Raw genomic sequence first — 27523 nt, 5'->3', positions numbered from 1 at the left:
AAAACCCCACAAATTAGAAAAATTTTTAAATAACAAGGAGGCACATTAGGGTATATTAATACTTAGAAAGTTTCTTTTTCTTGTCCCTTAACATATATCTTATTGCCTCTTCATGTCTTAAAATCAAAATATTCTAAATTGACTTAATTTGAATTATCAATATAAATGAACCATCAGTGTATGTTCTCTCATATGTGAGACACTTAAGGATAATACTCCTGATTCAGTATTTACTGTGTACATGTTAGTATTTAAATACATAACCACAAGAACATATTTAAATTATTTAACTGTCTGTAAAACTGACAGAGCCTAAAGAAAATCTCCAGAGATGAATGACAGTAAACAGGAACTAAAAATATTACCCAGAGAGAGAATAAAGTATGCAAACAACTAAGAACCAAATCTGTAGAAGACTTCAAGAGAACAAAAACTTCAAGAGGGGAAAACTCCTGCCTGAATTGGCCAACACAGCCAAAGACAAAGAGACTGCCAACAGGATCTTGTATAACGCAAGTCACTAACTAGACTCATAAAAAGTGAACACCCAAAAGTCAATGTTGCCACTCCTCAAATTTAAATCTCAGGAGGACCCTTCCAAAGAGATTCACCACAAAACTAAACCACCACATTCCAAGGATTCTTCCCTGTTATCTGTTTGTCAAAATAGGATAAGCAACATCAAGAAAACTGGGAAACAAACAGACTTCCCTTATGAAACAGAGAATTCCTATAAACTAAAGTTATTTTACCTGAGGCATATGTTTATATGTGACTCCAGGTTCCTGGGGAGAACATTTCTCACTCAGTGTCTTTATTCCAGAGTGCTAGGTAAAATACCCCAAAGTCTTTTGCTCCAACACAGAAAACTCTATGGCCCAAATGTATAAGCACTGACAAATCTAGGCCAAGGAGACTACAAGGTGGCAGGGAGATATAAGGCAGGAAGAGAGGCTGTGGTGGGCCCTACAGGGAAGTATATGGTCACCAGCTTTGGAGAGAACAAGCTGAGAAGTTTATGGCTGGGATGAGTTTTGGTCAGAGGAGCAGTAAGGGACTGACAGGTGCAAGTCCTCATCAACCTGAGTACCATGAGAAGATTACAATTGGCTTTCTTTACAGAGAGGAACGGGGCTCCCAGAGTGAATGATGTCGAAGCACAAGGTTTTCTGGGAAGCACAAGGAGTGGGCTCTGAAGGAAACAGAAAGGCAAGAGGAAAGACCCTAAGAACAGGTTGCCTCATAACGAGCGATCTCTACAGTCTTCCCAGCACCAAGACTGGTGGAACCATCACACCTGTTGAAGGCTGTTTCCCTGTTATCCGTGTGGGCAGCGATTAAGAGCAAGCCCCCACCTAATAAAAGTAGAAGCAGAAAGAGACGGAACTGGGGTCTAACCCAGAAGAAAACCTAATCAGGAGGGGAAGAGGGTGAACTCAGGAAGAGGCTCGCAGGGTAAGTACTTGGGGAGTTTAAGACTTATTTGGAAGAGAGGCTGACTATCGGAAACTGCTGGGGAAGGGAGGGCTTTCGCTGGACTCCAGTGGGAAAAGGCCGGTTTAGAGAGGAAAGACTAGCTTAGAGAGGGCCTTGGGCGTGTGAGTCGGGAAGGTGACTTTTAACTACGAGAAGCGCGCTGCATAGCCCAGAGAGCCAGGCTCGTGCGGGGCGAGGGCTGACCTAGGGGTTAGGGTGATCCGCGCGAGCTCAACAGGAGCTCACCTGGAGTACTTCTGGCCTGGAAGGAGGAAACTTCCTCGCTGGGGCCAGGCGACGGCTGAACAGGGGGGACGGTCCACTCAGCAGTGGGACGAAGGGGCCGCGGGACAGGGCGCGGGGGGGGGGGGGGGGGAGGCCGTGGGGCGGGGTCACTGCTGCTGCGACGGAGCTGCGGGCTCGGGATGGCGCCCTCCCTCAGTCACACACACACACACACACACACACACGCTCTCGCTCTCACCATCCGTCACCCCGCCCGCGGCGAGAGAAACTGCCCGGGTCGGTGAACCACAGGACGGTGGGGGAGGGGGCCGGGCCGGGGACACCGGCCGACCGAGCGGGACGGGCAGGCGGCGTTACCTGTGTCAGGGAGAGCTGGGCCGCCGCAGCCATGGTGTTTCCATCATGCACGGGAGGGGAAGGAAGGACGGGCGGACTGGGGCTTGGGGCGGGGAGGAGGCGGAGGGAGCAGCCAGAGGCGAGGCCCGGGCAGGCGGGCGGGCGTCTCCCCTAACTTCGACAACTTCCCTCCTCTCGCCCGCCCCGCCCCACCCTGCCTGGCCCCGCCCGCGGGGCGCCAGTGAGGCGGCACCCAAATCCTGGCGCCGGATTTAGCGCTGCCGGACAGGAGCCCCCCACTCCCGGGCCGCCTGCGAAAACCCGGCGCGGATATAAAAGTAAGGTGGACGGGCTGTGTAGGCTGAGGAGAGGACAGATTGTGCTGTAAACTTTAAGCAGGTCGCCGACCTACTATAAGCTTCTGCTTCTGAAAAATGGGGGTAATTCTACCCAAAGTCCAGGTTGCTTGTGAAAACTAAACGAGATCATGATAGAAATAACAGTACTTTATATATGCTAGATTCTGTGCTAGACACTTTATTTTTCAATTGAAACTAAGGAACTAAGACAAATAAGTTGTATAAATGAAGAAACCGAAACACAAATAAGTATTTTACCTAAGGTGATACAGCTGATTAGAGAGCCAGGTTAGAATCCAGATCTCACTCCATAACCTTTCATTTAACCATCTGCTATTAGGACGTGATATTGAAAAAGAAGACTTTTAAGTCACTCCTTTCAAGAGCGAAAATCCAAGTGGGAGGGACAATAAATAATGTCCCTGCCAGCTTGCTGCCTGCCACACCTACATTGTTTAATAGAAGAGCACTAGGACCTGCTCAGGTGCCTGCAACACTTCTAACTCCTCCCATAGTCTACCTGGTGAACTTCTAGTTTCTGAAGACACGCTCAAGTATTTTCCCCTTTGCAAAGCATCTCCTGACCTCCTGACCTCCTGTCACTCCTGACCTCCTGACCAAGTCAGAGTGACACACTCCTCTTTTGACATTTCTTCTGTACCCTATGAAGTCATCATCACTCTAATGACTCTTTACATCTCCCTACCCCTCTCAACAGCAAGGACTATTTCTGATGTATTTCTATATCCTCAGACCCTAACATGTAGCAGGTACTCGATAAAAAGCCTCAGCTACTGCTTGTGTTAAACATAACACACCCTACACTATCTCGTACTGCCATCTTCAGTTGGAATAAACAGTAAGTTACTAGAAACTGATCTCTGAAGATTTGGCTTATATGCCACCTACTTCAAGAAGCCTTCCAGGAACTCCCACCCCACGTTTTAGTTGTTCTGATATGATCCTTATTATACTCTGCCTTGTTTTTAAGAGTTAATTAAGGGCTTTTTTGTACCCCACCACACTGTAAAATCCTTGAGGACGGGGGACAGACTCATTACAACACCCCACTCACAGTTTAGCCCACCACAGAGTAGGCCTCAATAAATGTTTTTGCCCAGAATTGGTCTTCCTTTCTCAGTCATGGTGGCTTCCCACACCAACAAACCACAACTCTATCAGGCCCATGACCTTGTCACCGTTATCATAGCAGTCCCCATTTAATATACCAGAAGGGCCAGCTGAACAAGGCCCATGATGGAGTAAGCCTCAACTAACTTTTGAGACCTTTGCCAAAATAGACAAACCATCCCATAAATGCCCCCAGAAACTCCTGACCCTACTCAGACCCCTTTTTACAAGGTCCAGCAACAAAGAGCCAGTCATGCAGGTCTGCTGACCAACCACTTATTCAACAGTCTCCTTGGGTCTCTTTTTGCTGTTATTCTTTTCAACTCAAGGGAGAAGGGGAGATGCTGTTTTAAATTACTCTACCGTGGTACATTTATCAGCTGTAACCACAGTTGATGTTTCTGTTTGACTTTTCTATTTTACATTATCACATTTGAGCTTCACAACTCTGGAAAGTATAAACCCACTCTATGGATGCAGTAAATGAACATTATAGAGGAAAAAAAAAGATGATAGGGGTTAAGTGATTTGCCCAGTTATACAGCTAATAATTAAAGCAGTATAGCATAGTGGACACCAGAAACATCCAGGTTACAATTCTGGCTCTACCATTTACTAGCTGTACAACCTTAGGGTTGTTGTGAGGATGAATGAGATAACATATATGAAAATACTTAACGATACAGGTAGTTGTAGATATAGATGTAGCTTAAGAAATCTGAACGCCATGGAATAAATTACTATGGGAAATACAAATTCACTTGCTATTCAAAGAGGTTCCTCCAAACAATATGAAGTAGAAGAAGATATTACTCTTGGGTGAATAGAGTAGAATTTCTGGTGTATAGAGTTTTCCAGAAAGGCAGTATGCAGGTAGCAAGGAGAATCGTGGAATCCCGTGGCTTCAGACAAACCATTTAACCTATTTGAGCCTTAGCTTCTCATATGTAAAAATTAGGGGCGCCTGGGTGGCACAGTCAGATGAGTGTCCCACTCCTGGTTTTAGCCCGGGTCGTGATCTCAGGGTCATGAGATCAAGCCCTGCATTGGGCACCACACTCAGTACGGAGTCTGCTTAAGACTCTCTCTCCCTCTGCCCCTCCTGTTTATGCTCTCTCTCTCTCTCTCTTTCTAAAATAAATAAATCTTTTAAAAAAATGAGCAGATAAGTGTGGAAAATATGGAGGAAACACAAGGAATTATTACTGTTATAATCATTGTGTGATTTATAGAAAATCAAAACAACACATTGTATTTTTTCAGAATTGCTTTTCACAGTTTATAAATGTTTTCACATACAGCATCTAGCACAACTCCTGAAGTCAAATAGGTACATGATAAAGGTTTGTTGAAGTGAATTAAATGCATAATGTCATGTGTAATTATTATTTGCATCCTTATCTTATCCCCATTTCATAGATAAGAAAAACAAGGAACAAATATTTTGTAAATAACTTGTTTCAGTAAAGGTCACTTACAGCAGGTTTGGGCCTTGATTAAAATAATAATAATGATAATCAGAGCCCTCAGCAAGGGAAGACAAGCTAAAAATCATTACATGAGAGTTGCCCCAGACCCCTTTCCAGACTACCAATAATTTGTACTGGCTTCCTCTTCCACTCATTGGTTCCGGTTTAAATTTAAAACTTGACATGTAATGGGTGATGGGAGTGATGGTCCAAACTCCTAAAAAGGCCTAGAACTTCTGGGACTGGATTTCTTTTTAAATGACACACCAATGACAGTTTGCAAATGCCTGTCCCAGATCTCATCAAAGCACTGGGTCATATCCCAAATCTATTTTAGGAGAGTAAAATGTAGCTAATGGAAGATATGTTGTGATCTAATTCATTGTAACAAGAATGAGCTTCATGGAGTAGACAAAAAGGACTTGCCTGTTTTTTCTAGGGCAACTTAATGTCTCTGGGTCTCTAAGCCTCATATTCCTCATGTGTATATTGGAGATAATAATACCTACCTTGTGGGGATGATATAAGGACTACAAATCATACATAAATGTCCTTTCAAAGAGCCTTGACTGGCACAGATGCCTAATTAGTGGTAGCTATAAGAATACCATTCTTCAAGATCACCATTTAAATCTACCTCTCAGACAACTCTGCAATTACTAAGAGAGTTTTGCAGATACATCGGCCATGAGAAAGGAGTGCCTTGAACAGCTGACACGTGTATCCCTGTTATAGGAAAGGTAGATGTTCCCTCGGTAATAAAGTTATGTCTGATGACTTAAATCTGGGTACTGACAACCAACAAATGCTGATTCATGTACATTATTTCATTTAATCCTCACAACAACCTTATGGGGATTATTATTAATTTTATTTTACAGACGAGGAATTTGTCCAAATTCATAGTGACAAAGCTAGAAATTATACATAGGTCTTCTGACTCAAAAGTGCCTTTTACTAGGGCAAGTTGCTGGTGTCCTGTAGACATTGATCAGCTCCACGAAGACTTGATAAAATGGTGCTTTTGACTATGGAAGCTGAAGATGAGGCTCTGGACTTATAATAGCCCTAAACCCAGGGTGATCCTGAAGAGGAGAACTTGGATCTTGAACAACTTTGTCTTCAGCCTATCTTTCCATCTTTCTATCCTCCTCTAATTCCCACTCCTTCTCCTCAACCAACCCTTCAGGGACACCACGGCTACTTTTATTTCTTTGTATTCCAACTCTAGAGGTGACTGTTATATCAGCTCTTCATGGACACTGCATATCTGTGATGTCAGCATTTAGAAATACAGGATGCTTGATTGAAACTATGGAAAAAAAGAAAAAAACTGAGGAGCTCTCTGAATACACAAAGAACCGGTTTATTTGCATGAGACTTTGAGAAAGGCCTTCCATATAAATGGTGCTAAGCTACAGAAAAAAAAAAAATTAAACTACAATTGTAATGATAATCTGGAACTCATGCTTCCAAGCTGTTCGTTGCATAAATATAGCCCATTATTGTTCATGTTTGCCCAGGGCAGAAAGAATATGTGAGGCAGCACAATAATAACAATTGTGCTATACAAATAACTGTCTCTGTGCCAGGAACTGAAAAGAACAAGCAGTAAGAGATTTTTAAATGCCACATACACCCAGGGTGTGATAGGACATTTCAAAACTGTCTTCATCGCTAATTTTTCAGGGCAATGGAGTGTCCTGGGAAGAGTCTGAATTTAGAACTGGGAAGCCCCAGTCTGGTCCAATCTCAGTTCTGCTACTTGCTAATTTTGTGACCTCGGACAACTCAGTGAACTATACCAAGCCATCATTTCCTATAAACTGAAGGTAATGATAACACCTACCTGATAGTGCTGTCATGGTGCTTAAGTGAGGTTTCATGTGAAAACAGTGAGCCTAATACCTGGCACACAGTGGACACTAGATAAGTATTAGCTCCTTTTTCTTCTTATTAGAGAGTGTTTAGGGTTTAAGAAACCAGAAACAAAAATAGAAATCATTTTTAAAGATCACCAGTTTTCCAAAACCTACCTTAATGGTTTTTCTAATAAAATTCATTCATCCATTGGTAATATTTATCGAGTACTAGAGAGTAAGGAAGATTATTACATTTATGTCCCCAAAGTTCCGTTGGCTTCCAGTGAGCAAGCAAATGCAGTTTACACTTGTCTTATTTCCTTCCTTTTACTTTTTTTTTCTTTCGTCTTCTCTTCTTTTCTTTCTTTTTCTTTCTTTCTCTTATAAAGGGTCCTGGAAACTATAAGAAACCAAAAGAACACCATGGGAAAGAAAATATTTGCACTCAAGACTGCAGGTCCTTTCATCTGCAGATTTCAAAGCATTGTCTCCATCGCTAATTACTAGCCCTGCTTAACATGTGGGAATGCTGAGACACCATCAAATTAAGAAGCTTGCCCTAAATCACAAGGCAAGTCAGCGGATGGGCTACAGACAGAACAAAGCTGTCCTGTTTGCCAGCCTTGGGCTCTAAAGTAGGACACATGAGAGTCAACAGAGGCTTCAAGAAATGCAGAGAAAAGTTTGGGGAATTCTGATTTTGTACCTTTGAATCATTGCAGTGAGAAGAGCACGGACTTTAGAGTCAACTTCGACTTCAAATCTCAGCTCAGTTCCGTATGAAGTGTGTAACCTCAGTCAAACCATAAGTTAAATCTTAGTTTCCTTCTCTAAAATGGGGATATTGAGTCTTCCTTCTAAGGGTTTAGGGGAAGTTAGATGATGCAACTTTGGTGAAAATACCTAGCACAGTGTCCTGCACTTAGCAGGTTCACATAGCTGGAGAAAACTAAGACACTCCACATACACACATAATGACAAACAACTATTTCAGCCAAAGATTTCCTAAGCCACAATCACAGTTGTGTCTCAGTTTAAAATGATGACTGTGTATTGAACATCTTATAACATGAATAGAGGATGCCTTGTTCATCTATCGCTTTTCTTCATTCATTCTGTGCTTTCTTTCATAGCCCAAGTCCAACCTATGAGCAGGTTTTGTTGGCTCAACCTCCTATATATATCTGAAATTCCAATTCTGTTTTCGAAATACATTCTAGATCTGATCTTTCCTCACTGTCCTCACTGCAACCATCACTTCTCTCCTGGACCACTGCTAAAACTCCTTAACTAATTTCCCCAGTTACATGTTTGCGCCTACATCTTTCAATTCTCCTTCTCATAGACAATGATCTTTTAAAGTAAAAAAAACCCAGATCTTGTCATTTCCCTTTTTCAAACCCTCTGGGACTTCTCAAACTCCTGACCAACACCTCCCATGGGGCCAGGTCTTCCCAGGTAAAGCATGAGTTGGCAAAGCAGAGAAGAGCAAGTATGTTCTGAGCATGCTGAAATGTTTTGTGGAATGAAGCACGGTGGGGATGGGAGAGGGAAGAACTAGCAGAGAAAGATGGAGGAGATATTAGGACATACTCAGAAGGAATCATGGCTGGGCCAAAAGAGGCTTAAGGAAATGTGTTTGTCTAGAGATTCTCAGACATGCAAAATCGCTACTGTACTCAAAAGAGACCATTATTGTTTTGTGTTGATGACATTTTTAAATCTAATCACCTCGATTTTTTAAAAGGACAATCTGGAATATATTTTACCCCTTCAAAAGGAAGTCAGAAATCCTGACATGAGGACAGTGGTTAAGAGGATGGGCTGTAGAATCAGACAAATTTGAGATTGGATTGAAGTCCTCCATTTATAAGCTCTAACACCATGGATGAGCTATTAAATCTTTGAGCCTCAGTTTTATGCAAACTACATCTGAGTGATAAAGGAAATTCAAAGGACAATGCTTATAAAGCACATTACACAGTGTCTGGCACATGGGAACAAATGCTCGACAAATGGGGACTATCACATTATGGTTATGACAATGATAATTAAGGATTTAGTTATCTCTGTAACTGCCCCATGTTCTTTAGCTTTACTAATAAACACTGTAACAGAGATCTGAAATAAATCTGTCAAATTTTGAAAGTCTAAGGAGACTGTCCTGATTCATAGCAATATTTGGCACTGAAAGCTACCAAGAAAAGGTATATATTTTACTATTGGCACTATCCATTCTATCCTACAGTTCAGAAAATCAAAGTATGTAAAAAGGGGAGTAGCATCATGTTTGCATTTAACTGTATATGAATGTATTATACACCCTCAGTGTTTGGTGTTTAAAGAAAGGGGTTTTTGTTGTTACTTTCAATATTATCTCTATACGCAAGCCAAGGATTTCAGCTGATACTCAACCAAAGAGGCAAGGATTTGATTTAAGCCTGAAGAAAGTAATCGACTGTGCTGGGCTTATGCAGACACAATGTGTCTGTATATTATACTGAATAAGTTCTAGAATTTTTCAGGGATAACTGACAATATACAATTTTGGCTTAGTAAGTGTCAAGCTTAACCTCAAGTAAGACACAGCTGTTCTTTTTGCAAAATTATACGTTATAAGTAGGCAAAATGAAGGAAATAAATGGTTAAAAGTATGGATTTATTGTCAAAAAGGCTTGGGTTCAAATTCTGAATCTCTGCCTAGGAACCTGGGCAAGTTGCTTAACTATTCTGCCCCTCATGGATGAACTGGGAATGGTACTCCCTACCTCACTACATGTTTTGGGTAGTTTTGTTACATCAAAATGCAGTGGGGCCTAGAAAATCATCAACTTTGAAGAACTGGATTCAAGAAAACCAATTGTTTTTGAAAGGCTATACATCTGAAATTCTATATAAAACAAATTATCCCTATAATTAAATGTCCCCCCAAAGGGCACTGTGAAAATTTTTTTTTTTACTACTTTGCAGAGAAGATCCTGATTGGAACTTCAAGGGAACATTATCTCCAGCCCATAAGGGAACATTGAACAACATCCTGCAAACTTTTAGCCTGGTGCACTCACTTTCAGACCACTGATTAGAACTACCAATGACAGGTTTACTGAAGTATGGAACTTACAAAGAGCAGATAAATAGGCTTCTTCCCATTTATTAATTTATTCAACAAGTTAAGGTTTTATTACATGCTATGCCCAAGCACTCTGCAAGGCAGAGGAGTTACAAAAGTAAGACATATTCTCCACTCTCAAAGAGCACATAGCCTAGAGAGGGACTGACAAGCAAAATGGCAATTATAAATGCAATGTAATAAAGTTAAAAGAATAAGATCCCAGTGATGTTGAAATACACACTACGCTGTGGGACAAGGGAGGGGAGGCTTCCTAGTAGAAGCTGTATATAAGCTGATAACTGCAGCATGAGTAGAAATTGCCCTGGTGAAGCAAGGGATGGATGGAGAAGGGAGTGTATCAGGCAGAGGGAATAATGTGCACAGAGGCCCAGAAGCAAGGAAGAACAAAGAGCTGGGAAAAGTATAGTGATTCAGTTGGGTTGGGTTTTGTTAAGATGCAAAGCTAAGGTGAGATGCATCATAAGCAAATAGGAAGTGAAATCTTTGTTCTAAGGGCAATGTGGAGTCATTGAAAGAATCCAAGGGTGGGAAATAAAAATCCAAAATTGTGTTTTAGAAAGGTCACTCTTGGTGAGCCTGGGTGGCTCAGTCACTTAAGCATCTACCTTCTGCTCGGTCATGATCCCAGGGTCGTTGGATCAAGCCCTGCATCAAGCTCCACATCGGGCTCCTCTGTTTCTCCCTCTTCTGCTCCCCCGCTTGTGTTTTTTTCCTCTCTCTGTCTGTCAAATAAACAAATAAATAAATCTTAAAAAAAAAAAAAAAAAGCAAGGTCACTCTCATCAACATCGTACTGGAGGTTCTAGCCATGGCAATTATGCAAGAAAAAGAAATAAAAGGCATCCAACTAGAAAAGGAAGATATAAACTACCTTTATTTACAAATGAGTTGATCTTGTATGTTTGGAAAATCCTAAAGAAACAACAACAAAAATTATTAAAATAAACAAGTTCAGCAAGATTGAAAGATTTAAGATCAATATCAGTTGTATTTCTGTATACTAGTAATGAATAATCTAAAAATGAATTAAGATGACAATTTTATTTACGATAGCATCAAAAAGAAAAAGTACTTAAGAATAAATTTAAAAGAAGACATTTTGGGCTCCTTGCTCAGCATGGAGCCTTCTTCTCCCTCTGCCTGACACTTCCCTGCTTGTGCTCTCTCTTTCTCTCTCTGACAAATAAATAAATAAAGTCTTTAAAAATAATAAAAATAAAAATAAACAAATAAAAGAAGACGTTTAAGACCTGTAACTGAAAACTCTAAATTATCATTGAAAAAAATTTAAGACCTAAATAAGGGGTGCCTGGGTGGCTCAGTCAGTTAAGCATCTGCCTTCGGCTCAGATCATGATCCCAGGGTTATCCCAGAGTCCTGGGATTGAGCCCCATTTGAGCTCCCTTCTAAGTAGGAGCCTGCTTCTCCCTCTCCCTCTGCCCCTTCCCCTGCTTATGCTCTCTCTCTCTCTCAAATAAAGAAATAAGGGGCGCCTGGGTGGCACAGAGGTTAAGCATCTGCCTTGGGCTCAGGGCGTAATCCCGGCGTTATGGGATGGAGCCCCACATCAGGCTCCTCTGCTATGAGCCTGCTTCTTCCTCTCCCACTCCCTCTGCTTGTGTTCCCTCTCTCGCTGGCTGTCTCTATCTCTGTCGAATAAATAAATAAAATCTTAAAAAAAAAATAAAGAAATAAAATATATTTTTAAAAAGATCTAAATAAATGGAAAGTCTTCATGTTCATGGATTAGAATTAGAAGACTGGAGGTTGTTGAGATGGCAGTACTTCCCAAATTGATCTACAGATTCAGTGCAATTCCTGTTAGAATCTCAGCTAACGTCTTTGTAGAAATTCACAAGCTTATTCTAAAATTCATTTGGAATTGCAAAAAACTCAGAATAGCCAATCTCGAAAATGAAGAACAAAGTTGAAAGATTCATACTCCCTGATTTCAAACTTACAACCACGGTAGAGTAACCAAGACGGTATGGTACTGGCATAAGGAAAGACATATAAATCAATGGAATGGCATTGAGGCTGCAAAAATAAGCCCATACATTTATAGCCAGTTAGTTTTCTTTCTTTTTTTAAGTAGTCTCTACACCCAATGTGGGGTTCAAACTCATGACCCTGAAATCAAGAGTCTCATGCTCTACCGACTGAGCCAGTCAAATGCCCCTTGATTTTCAACAAGAGTGCCAAACAATTCGATGGGGGAAAGAGTTGTCTTTTCAACAAGTTGTACTGGGATGACTGGATATCCACATGCAAAAGAATGAAGTGTGGCCCCTACCTCATTTCATATACAAAAACCAACTCAAAATAGTCACTGATATAAGTGTAAATCCATAAAGCTCTTAGAAGAAAGTAAGTTTCCTAACTCTAAAACTCTAAGAGGAAAACAAAGATGTAAATCTTTATGACTTTGGATTAGATCATGCTATAACACCAGAAGCATAAACAACAAAAGGAAAAATAGATCAATTGAATGCAAAAATTAAAAACTTTTGTGCTTCAAGGGGCACCATCAAGAAAGTGAAGATAATCCAAGGAATGGGAGGGTATATTTGTAAATCATATACCTGATAAATGAATTGTTCAGAATATATAAAAAATCCTTACAGCTCAACAATAAGAAGACAAATAACCCAATTTTAAAAATGGCTAAATTATTTGAATAAACATTTCTCCAAAAAATATATACAAATGGCCAAAAAGTGCACAAAATATGCTCTAACAGCTCAACATCATTAATTGTTAGGGAAATGCAAATCAAAACCACAATGAAATAGCACTTCACACCCACTAAAATGGTTACAATTTTTTAAATGGACAACAACAACTGCATATCTGCATGCAAAAGAATGTTGTTGAGATTGTTACAATAATCCAGAATTGGGGGGCGCCTGAGTAGCGCAGTCGTTAAGCGTCTGCCTTCGGCTCAGGGCGTGATCCTGGCGTTCCGGGATCTGGATCAAGTCCCACATCGGGCTCCTCGGCTGGGAGCCTGCTTCTTCCTCTCCCTCTCCCCTGCTGTGTTCCCTCTCTCGCTGGCTGTCTCTCTGTCACATAAATAAATAAAATCTTTTTTAAAAAAAATCCAGAATTGGCAAGGATGTGGAAAAATTGGACTCCTCACATATTGTGAGTGGAAATATAAAATGATACAGCCACTTTGGAAAACAATTTGGCAGTTTCTGAAAGAGTTAAACATAGAATTATCATATGCCCCAACAATTCTACTCGTAAGTATGTAGCCTAAAGAATTAAATATATATATCTGCATAAAAACTTGCATATGAATATTCATAGTAACGTTATTTATGATAACCAAAAATGTAAGAACAAATGTCCATCATTGGTGAATAGATAAATACATGTGGTATATCTACACAACGAAGTATTATTTGGCAATAAAAAGGACTGAAGTACTGGAGTGTCTGGGTGGCTCAGCTGGTTAAGCATCTGCCTTTGGCTCAGGTCATGATCTCAGGGTCCTGGAATCCAGCCCCATATCAGGCTCCCTGCCCAGTGGGGAGTCTGCTTGCCCTTCTCCCTCTCCCTCTGCCCCTCCCCCCTACTCGTGCACACTCTCTCTCCTCTCTCAAATAAATAAAGTCTTTCTAAAAATTTTTTTAAAAAGGAATGAAGTGCTGATCCATGCTACGACATGGCTCACCTTGAAAACATTATGCTAAGTGAAAGAAGCCGATGTAAAAGGCTTTTATGCCTCATATTATATGATTCCATTTATATGAAATCTGTAGAATAGGCAAATCCATGGGGATGAAAATTAGATTAGCAGTTGTCAGAAGCTGAGGGGAAGGGAAATGAGAGTGAGTGCTAATGGACACAGGGTTTCTTCTTGGAGTGATAAAAATGTTCTGCAAGTAGATAACGATGATGGCTGTGCAATTCTGTGAATATACTAAAAACCACTTAAATGTACATTTAAAAACAAAAAAAGAGATGTCACTCTGGCTCTGTGTAAAAGATGGAGCAACAGGGTCAAGGATGCTTTAAAGAGATAACAGATAAAAACTGTTGGGGCCAAAACTATAGCGCAGTGGTGATATACTTAAGAGGACTGATTCTAGAGATATAGAGAAGGTAGAATACCATAGTGGTTAAAGTTGTGGGCTTTAAAGAAAAATACATCTTGCATCCAACCTCAGCTCTGCTACTTGCTAGTCATGTGATTTGAGTTAATTTCCTAAGCCTTTCTGAGCCTCAGCTCCCTCATTTATAAAATAGAAGTGATAAAAAATTGAATCTAGCTCATAAAGTTATCCTGAGGATTTTTTCATTAATTCAAAAATAATTGTTCAGTACCTGCTATGGGCTAACCTCTGTTCTAGCTACTCAAGATATAGCAGTAAACAAAACAGACAAAACTCTGAATTCATGTAGCTTACATAAATTATTTTTAAAAGTATAAATATATAATATATGTAAAATCATAAGTTGATAAGGAGAAAAACATATCAGGAGAGAAAGAAAAATAGATGAAAGAGTATGTAAGAAGGGGGAGGGGTGAGATTTCAAGGGTGGTCAGAAAAGTCCCCATGGATAAGGAAACATTAGAGAAAAGATTTAAAGTAAGAGATGACGAAGAGTATATCCAGTGTGGGGAGCAATCAGGGCAAAAGGAACAGCAGTGAAAGGCAGGGGTGTGCCTAGTGGGTTTGATAAACATCAAGGACGCCAACATGGCTGGGGCAGAGTGAGAATAAGGGTGAATGATTAAGAAAGGAAGTCAGAGAGGTTATAGTATCCTATATCAAGTGTGGTCTTGTAGGCCATTGTAAAGACTTTGCCTTTTACACTGAATGAGATGGAAAGTTACTGCAGTTTTGAGTAGAGGAAGAACATCGTATGGCTTAGGTTTAAAAAAATTATTTGGACTACTGTGGGAAAAATAGGTCGCAGATGCCCTCCAAGTGCTCATTCTGTAGTACTAAAGATAAGGCAGAAATGGATGCTCAAGATAAGTATATACAATGCCTGTAGGAACCAAAAGGAATTTTCAAGTAAATGTGAGGGTCAGATCAAGGAAAGCATCCAAAGAAGGTGCTATCTGAGGTGAACCTCAAAATGGAGCAAGTGCAGAGTGGAGCTTGATATCCCACAGCACTTAAACCATTGCAGTAAGTGTTCAGAAGATAGGGGTTGGAGCACAGAATGGGAGCTATGGCAGGACATGAGGCTAGAGAATGGGGCCAGCTTAGGAGATCTTTGAAATGCCAGCTACTGCGTGAGCATTTTTTGGTAGGTCGTAGTGCAGTTACGGGCTCTTCTGCATAATTGAGCCCACTTATTAGCCTGATAAGTCATATTGGTTTCTGTATTTTAATCAGTCTAAAGTTGCTTTCTTCTCCATTATGTACTTACGTCATATTTAGAGTTTTGTGTTTCACTAGGGTTTTCTGGTAAGATCATCTCCAGTCTACTGCACTGATTCTGTTAATTTCTTTCCAAACAATGTACTGCCACATGCCCATTCACTTTTTTTCCAACTTCATCTTCCAACTCCAACTGCATCCCTCAGTGTTGGTAGGAAAGTCTAACATGTTACCCCTTAGGGCCCTGCCAGAAAGGGGTGGGAAATAGGTTGGCTGTGATCAGAACTAACCTGTCCAGAGTGTTAGGACCAGTCGAAGTGGACAAGAGTTGAAGGTGAAGAGTCATATCCACCCAGGGTAGAGAAAGACACAAGGGGCACAGTCTTATAACGGAGGTAACAATTTTTTCAGGAACTCAGTATCAATGCCAATGATGGGGCCGGCCGCCTTGCAGACTATATTTATGATGTCATTTGAAAGTATCCAAACCTCTGTCTTTATAGACTAACCAGGTAAGTGTTGAGACCATTACCTTCTCTACTACATTATTGTGGCTTTGGCCAAGTCCCTTCCCTTCTCTGGACCCAAGGTCCCGTCTATAAAGTAAGAGGGCTAAATTCATCCCTCTCTAGGGCTGCTTCCAACTCTGACATGCTCTAATCTTTCTGTTACCTTTTATTCTGTATTAAACTCGTAACTCGTGCCAGGGATTTTTCTAAGCATGAGACCCTCTTTCTCACCCCTTCTCTCCTCACCCCCAAACCCCTGTTATGAATTATGTTGGACTTTTCTTGTTTAAAACATTTGGGGAAAGTGGTATGTTAGGAGGTTTATTTCACATAACGCATTTGAGAGAAAAATCACATAAAGGGCTTTGTTTTGTTCCAGCGGCTGAGAAAGTAAAACCACCAGAAAGACGTGTAACATCATTTTGTACTGCCCTCAAGTGGTGACCCAAATGGCTTCCTGGTTGCAGTTTAAGGAATAAAATATTTTCAGAGGAGCCTGAGGCTAGTGTATTTGATCTAATCTCTTATCTTATAAAGAATGGGCTGAGGCTCACCGTTGTTCTCATCCGCGTACAAATCAGTTCTAGTTTCTCCTATCTGTAACGAGCTATTTTATAACCTTGACTCCCTCTCCAGTCCTATTTCTCTGCTCCCCTTCACAGACAAATTTCTTAAGAGTTATCTGTATACTGTTTCTATTTCCTCATCTCCAATTGATTTTTAAGCTTTTTACTTCAAAATAATTTCAAACTTTCAGAAGAGTTGCAAGAATATTAAATATAATTCCTATATGCTCTTTACCCCAATGCATCAGACTTTATATTTTGCCACAATCTCTTTATCTGTGTGTGTGCGTATGTGTATGAAGGCACGCATATATACATTTTTTTCCCCAAACCATTTGATATGTAGTATTAACCCTAATATCCTAAATATTTGAGTGGGTATTTGCTAAGAGCAAGGATGTTCTCTTATATACCTGCATTCCTCCCCCCACACCCAGTATGATGATCAAATCTAGGAAATTTAGCATTGATATAATCCTTATATTTAGCCCATATTCAAAGTTCACTTATTGGCCTGATACTGTCCTATTTAGTAGTTTTCCCTCTGATCCAGTGCCTGATCCCTAATCATGCATTGCATTTCATTGTCATAAGCCTTTAGTCTCCTTTAATCTGGAAGAGTTCCCCAATCTTTCATTGTTACTCACGATATTGACATTTTTGAAAAGTATAGGCCAGTGTTTTGTAGAATTTCCCTCTGTTTGGTTTTGTTCCATGTTTTCTTATAATTCAGTTTTTTGCTGTTGTTGTTGTTTTTGTTTTGCTTTGTTTTCTGAGGGAGCAGACATACTACCCATGGGATGTTATGTCCTCGGTGCGTAAGATGAGGAAAAACGTGGTGTCGCTTGGTATCATTATTGATGGTGTTCACTTTAATCAGTTGGTAAAGGTGGCATCTGCAAGGGTTTTTCACCGTAAAGTTATCATTTTTTCCTATGTAAGTAAGGAGCAATCTTTGGAAAGGTACTTTGAGACTGGATAACTATCTCGTTCCTTCTCAAACTTGTGCTCAAAGTTTTCAGCATTCTCTGATAATTGATCATTTCTACTACTATGTCTTCAAATGCTGGTTATGCTAATGACTTCTAAATTCATATCTTCATCTCAGATCTTTCTTCTGGGCTCCAAACTTACAACCAACTGCCTGATTGATATCTCCTTGGATTTCACTGACATCTTAACATGTCTAAAATAGAACTCCTAATCAAGGTCTGAATTAAGTACTCTAATGGTTGCAAAACGGTGATTTTATAACTCCATTATTCCACCACCATTTTTTTCATTGGCATTCTACTGTAAACAATATCTTTCCCTTTTCTCTTATTTAATTATTTATTTATTATCATTAGTATAGACTCATAGATTCTTATTTTATTTAATAGGTTATAATCTATTACTCTCATTATTCATTTTAATGTTCAACTTGTCCCAGATTTGGCCAGTGAGAGTCCCTTTATACTGGTTCCTGTATCCTTTTGACACGCACCATCTTTTTTTTTTTTTAAAGCACTTTTCTTGCTTTCTGGTATAATATGATGTTTCTGTTTCATTTTGTACTTTTCCTGTCTAGTCTTGGAAATCATCCATCTCTCCAAAGAGCTCCCCTTTTAGTGGGCATTGGTATTTAGAAACCAAGGTCTAGGCACCAGATATGCTTACTGTAACTGGGGTGTAATTGCTTTTAGCCCCTTTAGGTAAACAGAGTCACAAGGAAAAATGGCAACTTGTTGTAGTTCAACGATTTTCAATCATGAATTCATTACTGGTATACTCTAATTCCAATTCAGCACCACAGGGTTCTTTCTCCTATTCCTTATTTGCATCTTCCTTTTCCCACAGTGAGAACTCTGATTCGCAATAGCATCACTGTCTTTTTTCATTTGCTCAGTGTTATGATACACACAAAATAGTTTCAGAATTGCTACATGTCACTTAAAAAAATCTATTAAATTGGGTTCAAGATTTGTTTGCAGTTTTGTTTTATTTTTACACTAAAGGTATACATAAAAAATACTGTGTTCAAAAGTAATTTGGATTTGTTTTTATTTTCCTTCAGAATATTTATATTACTTATTTATATATGGTTATGTTTGTTTTCTATTTATACCCAGTTTTAGGATCCCTTTCATTCTTGTAGATTCAATTTTCTTTTTGAATATGTAAAAGTTAACATCGTCCAAAAGTCAAATCTATATGAAGACATATGGAATGCTTCACGAATTTGTATGTCATCTATATGTAGGAGTCATGCCAATTTTCTCTGTATTATTTTGTTTTTAGTATATGTGTTGTCAAAGTAAGAACACCTCTGATTCATCTTCAGCCTATATGATTCTTAGCACCTACACACACACACACACACACACACACACACACACACTTCACTGAAATTGTTCTTGTCAAGGTCATCAATGACTATTTTTTCTATCCTTATCTTATTTGACCTTTCCACTCTCAGCTGACCTCTCCAATTTTCTTGAAACACTCTACTTTCTTGGTTTCGATTCCACGCTCTTCTGGTTTTACTCTCTTTTCATAGGCCTCTCTTCATTCTCCTTGTTTGTTCAACCACCCTAAAATGTGTTGCTCCTTGGGACTCTTCTTGGCTCCCTTTACTTCTCTCTGTATCCTCTCTTCCTAGATGGTCTCAACTACTTCTGTGTCTTCAAATGCTGATACCCGCAAACGAGGCTTTGAATGCTGGTTATGCTAATGCATTCTAAATTCATATCTTCATCCCAGACCTCTCTTCTGGGCTCCAAACTTACAACCAACTGCCTGATTGATATCTCCTTGGATCTCACTGACATCTTATGTTTAACACGTCTAAAATAGAACTCCTAATTTCTCTGCCAAACGTGCTTCCTCCAAGCTCCTCCTTCTCAGTAAATGTTACCGCCCTCCCCCTGGTTGGCTAGCTAGAAACCTAGAAGTCAGTCTTGATTCCTTTCTTTTCCTCAACCACAATGTCCAATCTACCTGCAAAGTATGAATATTTTACCTCTAAAAATACATCAAATTAGTCCATTTATCTCTGTCTCCACTACTACCACTTCACTCATCATCTCTTACGTAGGCTATTCATCAGCCTTATAACTGGCTTCCCTTTTATCCCTCACACATTCATTCTCTATACAGTAGCTACCATGACCTTTTTGAAAACAAAATAATAATACAAGCTTACATTTATTGGGTGTTTATTATGTGCTGCAAGCACTTTGTATATATTTAATCTTCACAATGACCCTATGAGGTAAAATCCAATTCTACCTCTAATTTTATAGAGAAGGAAACTGGGGCACAGAGAGATTAAGTCATTTGCGCAAGGCCACACAGCTGGCAAATGGTAGAACGTAGGTTTGAACCCGGAGTGACTCTTTAGCCTTCAAGCTTATCCACACCTTCTATTGGATCTTGTTACTCAGTCTCAAATAATTTCATGGCTTCTCACTGGGGCTCACTGGGACTAAATTCACTGGAGCTAAATTCCCAACTCCATACATAGGCCTGTTGGGTCCTGGGACATGCCTCCTGCTTACCCCTCCAAACTCATCTCATGCTGTTCCCTTTCCTTCACTTTCCTTCAGCAGCCTGGCTTGTTTTGTTTTCTGCTTCTCAGCTTCCTAGAACATGATAAGCCCTTTCCTGCCAGTCAGCTTTACTTAACCTCCACCTCAAACTCTCTTCTCCCTGGCTCCTTCTCATTCTCTAGGTCTCACTTTAACCATCTGTTCTGAGAGAACTTCCCTTACCGTGCTATTTCTTAAGTGGCTCCCTTCCTCATATGTTCTATCTCAGCTTCATATTTGTCTTCTTTTTAGCCCTTAAAACCATTTCTAATTACTTGTTTGTTTACTTGTTTTGTCTCTCTTCCCCACTAAAATTAAGTGTAATGAAGACAAAGGCTGTCTTAGTCATTTTTGTGTATTCAGAGCCTAACAAGGTGCCTTGTTCAGAGAATTTCTTGAATAAACAAATATTATCGTTTTCTACTTCATAGCTTCTGCTTACAAATAATTTCTGCTTCCTCATCACTTTGGTTTGTCGCAGCCTAGACACCATCTCCTCTCACACAGGCCTCTACTCAACCTCATGGCCTCTCTCTCTGCATCCCTTTAGTCATAGTTTTTATCGTTGCTAATTGCCTCAATCGCCTCATATTTCCGAACTCAAATTCCTGAGAGAGAAATATTGATTTGTCCAACTTATTTTTTAGGAGGCGGACCACATTTGTAGGTCATTGACCAGCTCGTGCGTTGCTTGCCTTTGGGTCAGATTCCCAGTCCTGGTCCAAACAGTCGTGTGGGGCAGGGGTGGGGAAGGGGGAATGTTCTGCACAGTGCTGCCTTTTGGCAGGGCTGAGGATTAGGAGGCATGAGAATTGATATTTGAGCACAAGCGGCAGCCACAGCAGCAGCCGTGGCAAATTGTTAATCGGGCCTCACTTAAGGGTCAGGTTCCCCAATAGCTCTCTGGGAGGCAGGTCTCAGGTTATCTTGAGTTCTGTTTACTCTCCCTCTGAGAATAATAAACACAAATTAAAGCCCTCTTATTTACACAGCATTTCTAAAACTAAAAAGAGTGTTTGCATCCATGTGCATTTTGTACGTCCAGCAACTCTGTGAGGCAAAGAATATTGTCTCTATTTTACAAATGAGGAAACTGAGGCTCAGTTTCCTTGCCCAGTCAGATACATATTAAATAAGAGCTGGCACCAAATCCCAGGTCTCTAGACTCCCATGCTTGAGCTCCTTTCACTGTATCTCGCTGCCTCATTTAAATGTTCCGTCGAATGTTCTTAAAAAGCCGGAGAATAATTGAAGTTTCCTCTAAAATAGCACTATAAGTGGGCTCCATGGGCTCTGGGTTCCCAATACACTTATCAAGTACCTAAGGATTTATAGAGCACCTACCACATGCCAGGTGCTCTGCTTTACAAACACTATCTCAGTTCAACCTCGCGATACTTACGTGCGGAAGATATTCTCATCCCCACTGAAGAAACTGAGGTTTAAGAGATTAGGTCACTATTCCAAGTTCACGACCTTGTATGTGGCACCGCTGGGATCCTAACTGAGATCTTTCTGACTCCAAAGCCCATCTTCCTTACATTTCACTAGACTGTCTCCCTTCTCCTTCTCAACTGGTCAAGTTACTTAATTTATGTGACCTTCCATTTCCTTGTCAGAAAACAGGGATATTAGTACCTACTTCATGGGATTATTATAGGTTTCTGAGCAATTATGTAGTAGAAGAGCCTAGTCCAGTAAACATAGCAGGTATACACTTTCAGTCTAGTGTGAATCTAAATCTTCACATGTGAAAAAAATTAGAATTATCAACTTCAGTGCCTATAACAGACAGGATCTCTTGTGAGACTCTATTTTGCTGGCAAGGATTCCTGGCCCAAATTCTGAAGACATAGGGCCTTGAGGGAAACAACAGTTATTCTCCTTTTTTTTTTTAAAGATATTTATTTATCTATCTATCTATCTATCTATCTATCAGAGAGAGTAAGAGAGAGCATGAGCACAAGCAGGGGAAGTGGCAGGTAGAGGGAGAAGCAGGCTCCCTGCTGAGTAAGGAGCCCGATGCGGAACTCAAGCCCTGGATCCTGGAATCATGACCTGAGCCGAAGGCAGACGCTTAACTGACTGAGTCAGTCATTCTCTAAAACAACAGAGCAATTCAATGTACTTCGGAGATGAGAAAGAACCTGCTCTCAACCTAGCCATAATGTAGCAGAATGGAAATTAATAAGTGCTCAATAAAGAAATTTGAGTATGTGTCTCATAAGCTTAAGACTTTCTCTAAGGCCGGGGAATTTTACATATAATCCTATCCAATCCTACAACAACTTTAAGAGGCAGGTCTTCTTGTGACCTCCATTGTTCAGGCTCAGAGAGTTTAACTGATCTGCCCAAGGCCACACATCTAATTTGAAGCAGAGAAAGAACTGGAGCCCAGTTTAGCGGAATTGCACCAAACTTTCAGCTGTCTACTCGCAAGTTAACCTGCCCTGAAACTTCAGGGCTCTTTGGATGGGAACTTACTCCCAGTCCGACACCATCCTGACGTCTTGCCCATTCGTTGTTCTCCGGAAAGGAAAAATCAGTTCTTCAGGGATTGGCACAAGTTAAGGAGAATGCTGGCTAGAATGGCACTTTCCCACATAACAATACAGATAAATACCAACAATAAATACAGATACACAATACAAATACATCCAGATAAACAGATGAAACCATGTGAGAAATGCAAGAGCACGAATCACAACTAATCTTTGTATAGCACTTTCTGATTCACAAGACATAGGATTCTTATCTATTAGCCAATTTGCTCCTCATATCACCCCTTTGAGATAGGTATTATCATTGCCATTTCACAGATGAAGAAAATGAGGCTTGAAGAGGTTGATTTAATATGAGAAAGTGGACACTCTGGTCTCCCAGCCTCCATTCTTCCTTTTGTAATGATACCCTGTGTTTCCTTTAGAAATCAAATACCTTCCATCTCGGCAGCGGTGATTGGATCAACATGAGCACAGGACACATCAGATCTTTGAGAGTCAAGCTTGGAACTTTTGTTTAGGCTTTTGTTCAAGTTGTTAAGATGGAGGAATTCTCTTAAACCCATGGGTATGAGTCTGAAGTCAGTGGCTACTACCACAAGAAATATAATATTATGAATAAAACTACCTGCAGAAGAAAATTCAGCCTTGCCAATGAAAAGTAGAAATGGAAATAAAAAATAAAAAGGAATGCATAGTGAATGGATGGTAGGACTAAATCTTAATATATATTAATTACATTAAATGCAATAAGTTAATCTCACTAATTGAATTTTTAAAAATTACATCCAACAATAAATCGGCTGTAAGAGACATACTTAAAACATAAAAGGATAGAAAGATTAAAAATAAAAAGATGAAAAGAAATACACGAGGAAAATATGAACTGAGTTGTGATCTTAATTCTGTCAAAAAGAAATTTTAGTCTCAAAAGATAAATAGTGATAAAAAGTAATTATATATTCATAAAAGAAACAACAGGCAAACACATAAATGCACTTAACTATATAGTCTTAAGATACACAGAACTGCAGAGAGGAATAGATAGATGCATAATTGTAACTGAAGATTTTAATCTCTCCCTCTCAGAAACTGATACATCAAGGCTCGAATCCTATAATTACCGTATTTTAACAATTCTACGCCTCATACGAGGCAGGACTCTGGGAGAATTAAAGACATAATAAATGTGAAAAAATTACTTAAAAAAATAGGAGACTGTTATAGTTTGCGACCAAGAAGGGAAAGGCAAAACTTCAAAGTCACAGACTATAACACAATCATATTGATGAATAATAAGGATTCCCATGTAACAAAATACACTGTAACTAGATGAAAGACAAAGCAACTAGATGAATGGGAGAAGATATTTGAAATGCTTAGCATACAAAACTCTGGCAAGTAAATAAAACAGCAACCTCTGGAGAAAAATAAGCAAAAGACATGAACAGAGAAGAACTTCAAAAATCCAAAGGTATGTGAAGAGATGCTCAAAAAAACCCAGAGAAATGTTCATTGAAACAGCAATGTGCTATTGTTTTATACCTATTACACTATAAAAATTAGAATGTTCGATAATGCTTGCTGTGCTGTTGCGGGGATGCTGGAACCCTTCTGCATGGCGGCAGGAGTACAGGCTGCTATAACCATTGTGGAAAGCAATCTGATAGAAATTATGAGAATTACGAACTCACATACTCTATGAGTCCAGAGTTCCTCTCCTGGAATTTATCTCAAAGAAGTTCTTGGGTGCAGACACACAAAAGAATAAAATACTAATCAAAGTGTTATTTATGATGGGGAGGACTTAAAGACAACCTGTTTGGTGATCTATCACTGGAGAATAGATGACTAAAATGTAGTAAATTTTATATCATGAAGTATTACACAGCAATCAGAAGCAATTATACACAGCAACATGAATGCTTTTGAAAAACATTGTTCAGTGAAAAATCTGAAGAAACGAAGTGAGATTTTAACACTGTGCCATTTGCATAAATTAAAATACATCCATACCGAACAAAACTTACATTTTATTTCATTTTTTTAAAAAATTTTGTTTATTTGTCAGAGAGAGAGAGCACAAGCAGGGGGAACAGCAGGCAGAGGGAGAAGCAGGGCTTCCTGCTGAGCAAGGAGCCAGATGCGGGACTTGATCCCAGGACGCTGAGATCATGACCCGAGCTGAAGGCAGATGCTTAATCAACTGAGCCATCCAGGCATCCCAAAATTCACATTTTATAAGAACATATACAAATGAAAAGATATACACCAAATAGAACTTAGTTGCCTGTGTGGGGGAAGGGAGGGGACTAAAGGTGAAAAAATAAATAAGAAAACTTCAAAGTATAACACCAACCTAAGATGATAAAATGCCATGTACTGAGGAGTGTGGTTAACTAAACCCTCTACACCTAAAGTCAAACCATCCAATCAACAAATGAACATAACCCTGGGAGGAAAGATGATAGGTATTGTATAGTTGTTTCTGGATTTGGGGATAATGAGAAATTTTTATATTCTTCTTAATACACTTACAGACTCCAAATTTTTGCATTGAACACCTGTTATTTTCTAAAATAAAATCTATAATCAGAATTTAAAAAAAACAAAACTTCAGGCGTCTGGGTGGCTCAGTTAGTTGGGCATCCGACTCTTGGTTTCAGCTCAGGTCATGATCTTGGGGTCATGAGATCGAGCCCTATGCCAGGCTCCACGCTCCATGGGGAGTCTGCTTGAGATTCTCTGCCTCTCCCTCTCCCTTCGTCCCTCCCCCTACTCTTGTGCTCATGCTCTCTCTCCCTCTCAAATAAATAATAAATCTTAAACAACAACAGCAACAACAAAAACCTCATCTGGAGGATCATGTTTCAGTGGCAGAATGGTGGTATTCAAAAGACAAGACCTGGAAGGAAATATAAAAAATTTCGAAGTCTGTGCAGAAAGGGTAGAACTATGTATGTATTTTCCCTTGTTAAATTACCTTAATTTTTGAAATAATGTTTGTACAATCTATCAAAATAAAGACCAGAGAAATTTAACAAAAGTAAAAGCAGCATTTTTTAAATGACTTTTTTTTTAAGTAAGCTCTACGCCCAATGTGAGGCTTGAACTCACAACCCCAAGATCAAGAGTTGCATACTCCAAAGCATCAACCTTGATTTTTTTTAAGATCTATTTATTTATCTGAGATAGAGGGAGCCAGGGGCAGAGGAGTTTGGCAGAGAGAGGAGAGACTCCCCACTGAGCATGGAGCCTGCCACAAGGCTCAATCTCATGACTCCGAGATCAAGACCTGAGCCAAAATCAAGAGTCAGATGTTCAATCGACTGAGCTATCCAGGAGCCCCTAATTTTTTTTTTAAGATTTATTTATTTATTTTAGAGAGAAAGAGAAAGAGTGAGGGGAGGCAGAGGGAGAGGGAGAGAGAGAGACAATTTTAAACAGACTCCCCACAGCAGAGAACCAGATATGGGGCTCGATCTCACAAACCCAAAATCATGAGCTGAGCCGAAATCAAGAGTCAGAAGCCCAACCAACCGAGCCACACAGGCACCCTTTAAAACAAAAAAATTTAAGATTCCCAAAGCAGCAGCTTTAAATGCCTAAAATAGAGATTGCCCACAAGCCAGCCCTCCAGCCCCAATCCAATGTTCAGACTCAGGCACCAAAAGCCTTGCTCTTGTTCACAATGGGAAGATGCTTATGTTATATAAATAGGTATAAAAATGAAGGGTGCCAAAATATGCCACCCAAAAAATGCCACTTTAGCATAAAGATTATTTTTAGTGAAAAGCACTTGAAAAACAGCAGATACAATAGGGACACTCTGATCTCCTTTCTTCCTGAAAACAGGAGATAAAACTCCCACGTGAGAGCTGCCCTCCATCTACTAAGAGAAAAGAAACATTCTTATCATCAAGGACAGAAAGTTGAAACTAAGAGAATTCTGCACAAACAGACCTTGTTAAAATAATTCTTATCTTCCTATAGCCTCCCTGTATGTTTTCATTATTTTTCCACAATTGCCTCTGTTTGTTCAACCTAGTTTAAAAGCATTTAAGTTTTGCCCCTTCTTTTGGTCTTCATTTCCTTATGAAGGCTCCTTTGTCACATAAAATTTATATTAAATAAATTTGTGTGCTTTTCTCCTGTTTATCTGTGTTATGTCAATTAAATTCTGAGGCCCGGCCAAAAACCCCAAAAGGGTAGAGGTAAAGTTTCCCCTCCTCTACAAAGACCAAGTTTCCCAAGCCAGAATGTTCCAAAGATTATAAGTCTCAGAAACTACACTAGGCACCAACCTACAGGAAAAAAAAGGAAGAGAAATACTTGCTATTCCTCCCTGACTCACCACCCAACTCCTGTATCTGGGTGCCCTGCTCTTTGACTCTGAAATTTCATCCACAGACATACTCTTACACATTCTTCAAGATCTGGCTCAAAAGTCAGTTCCTTCATGAAATCTTCCCTGAAAACACCAACCAGAGTTTTGGTCAATCTTTCAATTACTATTTATCGAGCATCTACTATGTTCCGAACCCATATTTATAGCCCTGTGCTATCATATGACAGTTGTGCCTGAGCCTGACTCCCCGGCCGGACTGGAATTAGTCCTCGGTGTACTTCTTGTCAAACAAAGACAGGAAGGAGTCAGCATTGAATCCTCACCACTGAGTTTGCGGAAGGTCCTGTTATTAACCCTGTCTCACAAATGTGAAAAATGAGGCACAGGAAAGTTAGATCACTTGCCCAAGAAAAGACAGCTGATAAATGGCAGACTCAAACAGCTGGCGATCACATTAGCTGTATCACTTCTTAATATGAAAAGGCTGAAAAGGCTGTCACACGTCACTCAATTGCTTGTCTATATGTTTGGTTTTTGGAATAATTTTTAAAAGTGGAAAACTACTTTTTACTTATTTATCTTAAAATGGTATTTCTTCTGTGTCGGTTGATGCCTACGATCTGTGTTCAATATAAGAGATATTCACTCACTCATTCAACCTCCTAGTGCAATAGAA

At 39.8% G+C, this 27523-nt stretch overlaps 1 protein-coding gene, 1 non-coding gene and 1 pseudogene across 5 annotated transcripts in view; all 3 read right to left on the bottom strand.

The window, feature by feature from the left end:
- EPS15 (epidermal growth factor receptor pathway substrate 15) overlaps positions 1 to 2278 on the bottom strand; it is a 134455-nt gene extending 132177 nt beyond the window's left edge. For 3 of the 4 annotated variants that reach the window (XM_044383883.3, XM_026498122.4, XM_048220641.2), the window contains exon 1: positions 2080 to 2276. In XM_044383883.3, coding sequence (XP_044239818.1) covers positions 2080 to 2112 — 33 coding nt within the window. In that variant the 5' untranslated portion in view covers positions 2113 to 2276. Of the gene's footprint in view, positions 1 to 2079 lie in introns of all 4 variants that reach the window. The other variant, XM_044383881.3, reaches the window with a different exon arrangement.
- Positions 2279 to 2330: 52 nt separating this feature from the next.
- Positions 2331 to 27523, bottom strand: part of LOC113254214 (calreticulin-like) — a 49090-nt pseudogene continuing 23897 nt past the window's right edge.
- LOC113254870 (U6 spliceosomal RNA) lies at positions 18627 to 18735 on the bottom strand. Its single transcript, XR_003315991.1, has one exon. It is a non-coding gene; the product is annotated as a U6 spliceosomal RNA (small nuclear RNA).

Source organism: Ursus arctos, unplaced genomic scaffold, assembly GCF_023065955.2.
Source record: "Ursus arctos isolate Adak ecotype North America unplaced genomic scaffold, UrsArc2.0 scaffold_12, whole genome shotgun sequence".
NCBI lineage: Eukaryota > Metazoa > Chordata > Mammalia > Carnivora > Ursidae > Ursus > Ursus arctos.
The sequence above is the reverse complement of the archived record's forward strand: the minus strand, read 5'-3'. Positions and strand labels throughout refer to the sequence as shown.